General features: G+C 37.8%; 1 protein-coding gene across 6 annotated transcripts in view; it reads right to left on the bottom strand.

Moving 5' to 3' along the window:
• Positions 1 to 5,317, bottom strand: part of C2H15orf41 (chromosome 2 C15orf41 homolog) — a 237,149-nt gene extending 231,832 nt beyond the window's left edge. For 4 of the 6 annotated variants that reach the window (XR_004348728.1, XR_004348727.1, XR_004348726.1 and 1 more), the window contains exon 1: positions 4,983 to 5,279. Coding sequence is in view for 2 of the 6 variants with exons in the window: in XM_032624739.1 (XP_032480630.1) it covers positions 4,983 to 5,083 (101 nt within the window). In the remaining 4 variants the exon portion in view is untranslated. Of the gene's footprint in view, positions 1 to 4,982 lie in introns of all 6 variants that reach the window. The other 2 variants (XR_004348725.1, XM_032624738.1) reach the window with 2 other exon arrangements.
• Positions 5,318 to 10,557: the final 5,240 nt, after the last annotated feature.

A 10,557-nucleotide genomic window follows, 5' to 3' on the forward strand; every position in this document is an offset into this window, starting at 1 on the left:
AACAAACAAACAAAAAAGAACAATAACAAACAAAAAAAACTAGCAAAGTTCAAAACACGTCTGTAAATTATTTGGCTATATTGCATTAAAATTAATTTCCTGATTTTGACAATTGTATGTTGGTTATGTAAGATGTTAACATTAGGGGAACCTGAGTGAAGGATATATGGTTAACATTTCTGCAACTTTTCTGTAAGTTAAAAATTTCAAAATAAGATATATATATATATATTTATACATCTTTAATATTTATATATATAAATAAAGAATGATATACAATCAGATATATATGTAGTGTTTGGGCAGGAAAATACAGTGTAAAATATGGCCTGATAAGTAGCAGCTGAATGGGCTGGGGGCTTCTACCTGAATAAGGAAGTCCAGGAATAAGTTGGGAGATGCAAATCAATGACTATATCCTCAGCAAGTACTTAGATACAGTATTCCTACGTTTTGGGGGTCAAAGGGCCCATTTAATGTAAAACTGCAAAAGAGAATAGAATAGAATAAGGGTGAGTTTAGGAGTTGTAAAATATTAGACATCACAAAATTCTACTCCTTCATTTTAAGTGGGAGGATTGTGAGCCCAGAGTGGTTAGGGTGATGGCCCAAGTTCAATGTAGCGACTTGGAAAAACAAAAATTTGTAATTTCAGTGAAAACAAATAGGCCATGGAGAAATGAGGCTAGCAAGTAGAAACCACAGTGTAAAATAAAAGTTAAGCTTGGGAAAAATGAAGCTATATATTTACCTTTGAGCATATACTAAAATAAACTGCAGCTAGAAAGATTATGGAATTAAAAATAAGACAGAAAGCCATCAAGCACCTAGGAGAAAATTTAGGGGGAAGATTTATTTTTCATATCGTAGGACATGAAAGGACAAAAAAAGCATAAGTTTAAAGTTAAGAATATAAAAAAATAACAATATTTAAAAGCACAACAACTGGGAAAATATCTGCAACAAAAATATGACATGTAAAGCATCAACATCCTTAAGATATGCAGATCAATAAACAATAACAAATCAATAAACAGAAAGAGCAAACACTCCGATAGAAAATTAGGCAAAGGACACCAGGCAAGTAATTCAAGAGGAAGAAAATTAAATGGTTAATAAACAATGTGGAAAATATGCAATGCATTATAGTCAAAAAATGTAAATTATGAGATGTCATTCTTGATCCATCATATTAAAGACTAAATGATGACTCTCTTCAACACTGACAAAAGTTGCAAAAACGAATACTGCCACGTGCTGTTGGTAATTGGATTAATACAATCTTTTTGATAGTAATTTGTCAATACACTTCAAAATCCTTCAAAACATAAATATCCTTTGGTTTGAAATAGCTACTTGTTGTTAAAGTGTGGTCAATGGACCCCTGGAGTCCCTGAGACTCTCTCAGAAGTCTACAAGGTCAAAACTATTTTTATAGAAACAGTAAGACATGATTTGCCTTTTCCTGGCACAACTGTCCTAGGAGTCACACACTTGCAGGAAGAAAGAAAACCAGTTTCACGTAAGAATATCTTAAGATTCACTTATTAATTTTATTAAATCTCAACCCCTGATACACATTCTTCTAACATTCTGTATAACAAACTAAGTAAATGCAAAGCACGTCTACTGCATATCGAAGTATTATGACTGTCTCAAGGGAAAGCACTTGTATGATTGTTTGAGAGCTGAACTAGATGCCTTTTCCATGAAACACCATTTTTACTTGGATGAATGATGAACAAAGTATGATTATTCAGATTTGGATATCTGGCAGACATTTTCTCAAAAATAAACAACATGAGCCTGTCACTTCAAGGGAAACAACTGATAGTATTTGTTGCCAACGAAAAAATTTGAGCTTTCAAGGGAAAATCAAATATTGGAAAACTCTGTATCCATCACCGTAAATGTGACAGCTTCACATCTTACAGACTTTTCTGATGAGATCAGTGGGGATACTAACAAATGTGATTTTTTTGATGCTGTATAATAAAAGGTGACAACATTTAGAAGACTTGCATAACTCACAACCAACATTTTGCAAATGAACAATGCATGATGATAAAAATCATGCATGGGTAAAAGATCCACTCAAAGTTCAAGACTGGCCAAAAAGTTCTATAATACGGTTTCACATTCCACATTGCAATACAAAAATACACCCAATATACAAAAATACCCACAGTTATCTGAAAAGCCTATTAAATTACTCTTCCCTTTTCCAACTACATATTTGTCTGAGGCCAGAATTTCTTCATGTTCTTTAATCAAAACAGCATATCACAACAGGTTGATTGCAGAAGCAGATATGTCTTCCTTCTATTAAGGCAGATATTAAAGAGATTTGCAAAAGTGCAAAACAAGGCCATTTTTCTCACTAGCTTTTTGAAATCACGGTTATTAACCTTTAAAATTGGTTAAATTTAATAGGTTTATTATTGTTATTTTAAAATAAATAAGCAATTTTTAAAATTTCTGTTTTAATTTATATTTTAATAAACATCAACAGACATAACCCATATAAACAAAAGTTTTCTGGGGTCCTCAATACTTTTTTAGAGTGTAAGGAGATCTGGACACCAAAAAGTTTGAAACCTGCTGATACGGTCATTCCCAATTTCTAAGATTCTAAAGTAAGAAAATAAGCAAACTTGGCATAATATATGTACAGAAATAGAAAATTAGAAAAATAAAACTCTTGATGTCAAGCAATATGGAAATGGATGGTACATTTAGAATGTGATATTATTAGTATTTGAAACAAATTATAAGGAATTTTTAAAGATGAGTAATGCTCACTATATATTAAGTGAGAAAAGCAAGACCTATAAACTACATTAGCAGAGAAAGTACCTCACTGAATAAAAAAGACTAGAAATATTTTAAAAATATGTTAACAGAAATTTTTGGAGCTATAGGATTATGAATAATTTTTATTTTCTTTACTGAGCATGTACTACTTTCAAAATCAGGAAAATAAAAAATTTTAGCAACTTTTAAAAGCATTTCAGTACTTTGATTATTTTTAGAATTCAATTTAGGTGAACATCACACAAAAAAATAATTGCTTGTTATTATTATTAATATTAAAACTAATTAAGGCAGCTTAGTATAGAACTCTGACCTGAAAGTCATGAAACCTGTATTCTAAACACTGTTTAGCCATTCAATAACTCTAGGCTTTTTGACAAGTCACTTAACCTCTTTGAGCCACCAGAAATTATCTCTGAGGTCCTTACTTCACCAATTCTCTGGCAAAATGAACTATCAAATCTAAAGGTTGTTCAAGTCCTTTGCAAGAAACATCTAAAGTAAAACAGTGCTATGATGCAAACTGTGAGGCCAACTCCCAAATCACACTCTTTATGGAATTCCTACCGACGCTGCTAAATGGCTCTTTAATTCCTTCTGCAGATTGGTAGTGCAGCCTCTCTCAATAAAGTTTCTGGTAAATGAAGAGTTAGTTATACCCTGAATGGTATTTGGGAGAAGCAAAAAATATTTGGCCATATTATGCATAAGAGAAAAAAGGGCATACGAGAATAAGCAAGACAGCATGGTGCCCCAAACGAATGGAGTCTTTCTTACGTATACTTAATAAGTCCTTAATAACAGTAAAAGGAGGTTACCTCTAACGTAGAGGACAAGGTATTTGCTATGGAAAAGAATGAAAGAAAAAAAAATGAGGGAGAGAGAAAGAGAAGAGGGAAAGGAAAAGAAAGAGAAGCAAAAATACAACACTAATATAAGTACGTAACAAGAGCAGAATTAGCTAAATGTGTGCTGTATCTTAAAATTGCCCAGAAAAATCTACCTATCCCCTTAGCTGACCAGCCTTCACCCTTCACTGTTCATTGGCAGAGTTGGCAAAGAGTTAATGACAGAAAATTAAATTCCAATTTGTCAATGTTGTTCCTTGTTAGCAAGTCTGAAAAAAATCTTAGACTATAAAGGTTTAAATTAAATCTGGATAATATTAAAAAGAGATCCCTTCATTTTACAGATTAGGAAAACTGAGTCCTTCAAAAACAACTGAGATTATAAAAGACCTTCAATTTGTACTTTACTAATACCAATTATCCAATAATCTCTTTCCTCAAGAAAACACTTCCATGATGATGTCAAAGACAAGGAAGCTAATGGTGCTCAGTGCCACAAAGTAAAATGGTATAAGTTTGGATTTGGTTTTGAAATAGAAGAAAGGTAAACGAACATTCTATACTTTTAACATGGCACAAATACAATAACCTGGTTGTTCTGGACTGGTTCTTTGGGTAATGCCAGGGCCTCAGGTTGCACATCTTTAAAATGAGGCAATCTATAGCATATAGTTGCTAAAGTCCCTTCTTAGAAAGTTGGAGAATACAAAAAATCACTAAAAAAAAAAAAAAAAAGACATGCTTGGGGAGGAGGGAAGTATGAAATACACCTGGTATGGCTGTTCAAATGACCAATCTTGACCCAACAGTGGAATCCATAGGGTACCAGTCTCTGACTGGCTTGAGAACACTTGCGGTCACTTCATTACAGTAGAGAGCCTTAGTAAACTATAAGAGGTCCCTTTAGGCCTGTACTCCCTTGTTTGTTTCCAGAGGCCAACTGAAAAGGGTCCTCCATTTCCACCTTTTGAATCTACAATTCATATTTCCACTCTGAGAGGGCCCTGCTACCCATCATTCATTCCTAGTATCTGTCAACCCCTAGACATTTATGCAGCACCTACTTATATGCACCCATCACCTAGCAAAAACCAAGTTTTCAATAAACATTTGTTGACTTGAAGGGATTCGTCCATTAAGACTCTCCTGAGAAAAGCAGGTCAAAGAAGAAACCTTTTTCACCATTCCTGCTCTCCTAACACCTGACACTCATGTTCCTCCCCAGTCATGTGTGACACGTGGTTTCTAAGCACTGGCTGGGCTGCCAGGCACAGCTACTGCAAGCAAAGGTCTCTTTGAGGGGGGGAGATGGGCACTTACCTGGGGAACCTCTGCTTCAGCTTCCTCAGGCTCTGCCTGGTAGGCGGCACAGACACTAGGCACTGGGCTATCTCGTCGTATTGGGCTTTAGTCAGTATCATGTTGGGCCAGGGACTGGGAGGTGGCAGTGAAAACGAAAAAAACACCCTGGGCTTGAGCAGCCTTCGTGTCGGGAGACGAGGGGTGGGCACAATGCGACACAGCGTTGTGTTCCCGACTTTCTGGGCTTGCCCCTACCCTCCCTCCTGCACCCCTGGCTGCACAAGCCTGGGCTTCAGCCTGCAGCTCCGCGGCGGGAGGCGGGCTGTAGACCGACTGCCCTTCCTTGGCTTTCTGAGCAGCCGCAGAGGGCCCGGCCGAAGGCAAGCTGCCGCCATGTTACTTAAGGGCAAGCCAACCAGGAAGTAACGGCCACAGGCAGAGGTGCCGCCTAAATCCTACTGGTAGGTCCCTGGGCAGGACCCACCTGGGATTAACGTGGAATGCTCTTGGCGGTCATGCCTTTCCTGTTGCCAGAAGCCAGGAAGTCCTGGCGCATCGACAAGGCAGCAGGGCCCACGGGTAACCGTGATCAGTAAGCCTGAGCCCGAGAAAACCACTGCCAGGGCGCGCGATTTGAATACGCTTCCAATCGCGCCCGTTTTACTGCAGCTCCAATCGGAGACTGGCCTACAAAGAAATACGCCTTCTCTCGGTTCAAGGCTCCCTGCGCCCTGCGAGCGTCAGCGGAGGAGCTGTAAAACCCAAAACCCACTAGAATCGCTGTAGACGTACAGCTTGGCTTGTGTTGAGGGAAGTCTGACAATTTCTGCAGCTGGCAAGGAACACAGTTTTGGCCCTGTTGGGAAACAGGCTAGAAAACAAAACCCACATCATCAAACAGCGCGCAGTCAACAATATCACTCTCACTCCTCACGGGTGCTCAAGACCTGAAATCATTACTTATTCATCTGTGAATCCCCAGCTCTCAAAAAATAGTAGGCATTCAATAAATGTTTGGAGAAATAAGTCAGTGAACGAATTTATCTGTTTTGTGTATGTGTTGTGAATGGATCTCAGCTATCCCAAGGCCATTGATTAGGACATCAGTGCCTCCTTTAATCCTTTTAAAAAATCTATTTGGTTCTTAAAAGGCCATGTGTCATGTTTCTTTACAAATTTTAACATTTTAAGCAAATGAAAGAAAAAGTGTTTAGATTTTAAATAACGTGTAAATGGTTAATTTTTTTTTTTTAAATCTGGAATAAGGCCTGGGTTAGAAGTTTAGCTTAGATATGCCTCATTGGATAAATTTCTTAATCCGTCTAAACCTCAGTTCCTTTGTCTGTAAAATTGATTTTTAATTCATGGGGTTATTCGTAAGATTAAATAGGATAGTACAAGGAATGGATTCCTTAGCTTAGCTTCCAGCAGATAGTCTGTGGAAGATAAAGAGCCTGTATAAGACTACTTGATAGTGATAGGTCAGGACATTTACCAGGTGTTGTTTGCTCCCTACACGTTGACTTTTATTTGATCTGTATAATTTTCTAAGAGGTGGGTACTATTGCCATCCTCCTCGTCCTCCTTTTTGTGCAGGGTGAATAAACTGAGGCATGAAAAGGTTAAGCAACTCTTCAGCGGTCATGAGAACAAGTAAGCAGCAGGAGTAAAGTTTAAACTCCTGAAATTTGGTTCCAGGGTCTGTGCTCTTGCCAACTCTCAGTAATGCTTAATTACTACACACAAAAAAGTCACACTCTCTTAGGCCAAAGGTTAAGAATTTTTTTTTGAAAGGAAACAATCTATATTTCAAAGAATCTTTTAGTCCATGTTTTAAAAAAGCTTCACCACTTTATTTTCCCAGGCGTCTCCAAGTCCAGTATCAACATGAATCCTGAATTCAGCAACCATAGATTCTTTTGAATATTTACATCAGAATGTTTTCTTCCCATATGCTTTGCATCTAGCTCTGGTTGTGTGACATTAGTACATAACTATTTATTTATGGCAGCATGGCCTGGAGTTGCCACCTGGCTAGTTTGTTGCTGACCCTGCCATGACTCTTACATGAAAGCTAGCTGACGATAAGCAGACACCACTTGATTCCCCATTCCTTTCTCCTTCCCGACTTCACTCTTCTCAATTCACAGCCAACAGATTTTTATAGAAAACATCAGTTCAAGGATGTCTGCACTGGTTATTTTTTATAGTAACTCTTTTCTCTGGCTCTTGTCCTGCATTCACCCTCACAACCCTAAAGGAAAAGGCCAGGTTTGTTTTTCTGTTTTTATTTTTAACACGCCGGCAGTTTACAATTTTGACCCAAATCCAGTAGGTTGTTTAGAGTTAGCGCCAGGGGAAAAGCACAGTGATGTTGCTGTTTTCATTGGCAGTGACGATTGTGTTGCTTATTAGGCACAAAATAGAAGCAAAGCAGAAATGTGGTGGTGGTATTGCTGTTTAGGTGTTTCTTATTTCCCTTGAATGTGAAATGCTTGGTGTAAGCCAATTATTTCTTTGAGGCATGCTTTCTCCCTCTCTCACTCCATCTCTTGAACCCCACTATGTGCCCCTCATCCGCTCTTACTCCTTCTAGAGCTGTCTCTCCGTGCCTAGAGTTCCCCCACTGTTTCTCAGTCGGTCTGTCGGTAATACCGACCATTTTCTACTAAGTGAGGTAGGGTCGTGAAATGAAAACAATACCAAAGGAAAAACCCAAAGAACTGGCTACCTGTTTAAAATCAGCCATAAATTGTGTAGCCTTGAGCAAGTGACAGCCTCTCTGATCCTGAATGTCCTCAGTGTAACCCAAGGAGTGGAACTTTATTGTTCTGATAGGGAGAAAGAATCTATAAATACGAAAAAAGTGTAGGAAATCTTAGCAAGAAAATATGTCAAAATGGGGACTAGTGCAGCTCCCTGGAAGATGGTCCAGAATGAATAACTTGACCAGATATCTTTCTGCCAATTCAGGACCACGTGAATAATGAACGATTTTAAAGGAGTCTGGGGTTTGCCAGGGAGGCAACAGAAGGTCATTTCAAGAAGAGTGCTAAACACAATGGACTAAAAATAAGAACGAGCCAAGTCACGCGCATGGGAAAGTTATTCCGGCTAGAGCAGAGAGTTCTAGGCAGAGTGCAAAGGAGTTGAAGATGCTTCACCTTGGAAAGAGTCAGTCACATTTGTAAACAGTCTGTTGTTGAACGTGCCAAATCCAATGCATGTTTTTAAAAGTAAATACTGACATATTATCTTTATTATATTTAAAAATCTGATTCTATTCATGGAATCTTGTTAAAATCATCTCATTGATTATTTTAAAGAAAAACAATTGAAGTTTACTAACTAAATAAAGAAGGGACTTAATATTATTTAAGCACCTACTATGCTCAAACACTGTCTCATTAGCCCCTGATTTATAGATTAGGAAACTGAGGGTCAAAGAGAGTAAAGGACTTGCCTGATGGGTCCAGTTAAATTGCAAAACCATGGTTTGGACCCAAGCTAGTCCAACTATAAAACCTCATTTTCTCCATCATATTGTACTGTAATTCATAAAGGAAAACCTCTTTGGTTGAATTATCCTCAACTAATCATTTATGCTTTGAAATAGGTAGCTTTCTTTGGCCACAACGAATGCCTGTTGAAGAGGCCTTCGATTCTGACATTTAGCCAAAACACACTTTTAAAAGATCGTTCGGCCTCTTTCACCAGAAGAGACTGCATATGTTTTTCTTTGCCCTATGAACTACCACCTAAAGTGATGCGTCTTTTGAAACAAGTTTACGTCTCCATACTTTCCACCTACGAGTGACAAGTCATTTTACCCTAGTCCCCAAATAATACAGGCGCTTAGTAAAAGAAAAAGATCAGAATAATTCAGTTATTGAGGGTCACAGCAATCACTCAACTTCATGAATGGAGGAAAACCAAAGGAAACACACAGAAAGACATTCCACACCATGATAGTGGAGCAGTTAACACTGAATAGTCCTGAGACCAAAAATCAAATGTTGGTTGCTTCATGCAAATCAGTGGTGAATGAACTCCTAGTGGTCGAACGAAGCAGCCCAATTCCAGAGGGAGGTTACATGTTGAAGGAGTTATTCACCAACGACCTGTTACAAACAAAAGCTGTGTCCCACGTGCAAATAATTCAGAATGGCCCCTCTGCAAGTCTTACTTATTCGATAACTCTAAGAACCAATGTTGTGGGGATACTTAGCAAGGGCAGGCACCATGCCAAGTACCTTACATACATCTATCTCCCCTTCATTCTCAGATCCAGCTTCAAGAGGTAAGTGCTATCCTTAAATCCATTTTCCAGGTGAGAAGCCTTAGGCGTATACAGGTGGTTTCTATGTATATCATCAATTGTTTTACAACATTCTAGAATAGTGTTTCTCAAACTATCTGTGTTAAGGGCCCAGTTTTCCCCCAATTTGTCATAGACAAATACTTCTGTAAAATAAGGTAAAAAACTGAGTTGCTTAAAAAATGAAATTTAAAAAGACAAAATCATGCAAGCCCCCAATTTGTTATTATGAGACGCAACAGACATACAATTACTCTGTCACATCGATATTAAGAAGTTCTAAATGTTTACTCTCAATTTCTGTACTTACCATATCAAGACATGGAAGAAAAAGTTTGAGAATCAGTACTGGTCTGCTGATCACATTGTGAGTAGAACTGTGCTGGTACCTTAGGAAGTCAAGATTGTAAGCCAGGTATGTGCAAAGTCTAGGACATCATACTTTCATGTACTCTTAGAAGAGAAGTATAACCTGTTCCTTTAGACGTCTAAGTATCAATCATCATTACTGTTACCATTATTCTATTGTATTTAGTTCTTCTAAGTGATGCATGTTTATTGAGATCAGCAGTGAAAATCCTTCCAGGCTATTTCATATGCACCCTATAAAGTTAACACCATGTGTTTTTATAGCATAAAACCTAATTTCTTCCTTACATTATAAACCCATCCATCAGAGCTCATATACCTCTTCTGTTCAGAATCATACACAGAACACTATTGGCACACGAAAAAGGGTATTAATTGACATTTACACATTTCCTATTATCACATTTGACAAGGATAAGAAACAAAAGTAGTGTTTTCCGGGATAATTTCTCTTGGGTGTTTGTTTGTTATAGCAAAAGGAAACATGAACGTGTTTGCTGAAGAAAGACTGAAGCTTCTTAAATTTTCTCCTCAGGCTCATCAGGGACTTGTGGATAATTTGCAGGCAGTTTGTATCCCCTTTTCCTGCAGGACTAAACCTCAGATGTAATTTCTGCAGTTGTCAATCACTCTTCTTGTCCCCTAGACCATTCTATAAGAATACATCGTGTTCTGAGGGTTTTCTCACATTTATAAATTCAGGAATTGAAAGGAACTATGCTGGTGGAGTAGAAGGTTTCTACTGGAGAGAAAAAGGAATGAGAGGCAAGGAATCAAGCCGTCCTTAATAGGCACTTCTTTCAGCATAAGCTAGAGTTAGAAGCACATGTCAGATGGAGATTAGCTCTAAGTCTCTTCATTTAAAAAATTACTCTCTTTTGCCATCTCACTGGGTTAGATTTTGAA

This window comes from Phocoena sinus, chromosome 2 (genome assembly GCF_008692025.1).
Source record: "Phocoena sinus isolate mPhoSin1 chromosome 2, mPhoSin1.pri, whole genome shotgun sequence".
Taxonomy (NCBI): domain Eukaryota; kingdom Metazoa; phylum Chordata; class Mammalia; order Artiodactyla; family Phocoenidae; genus Phocoena; species Phocoena sinus.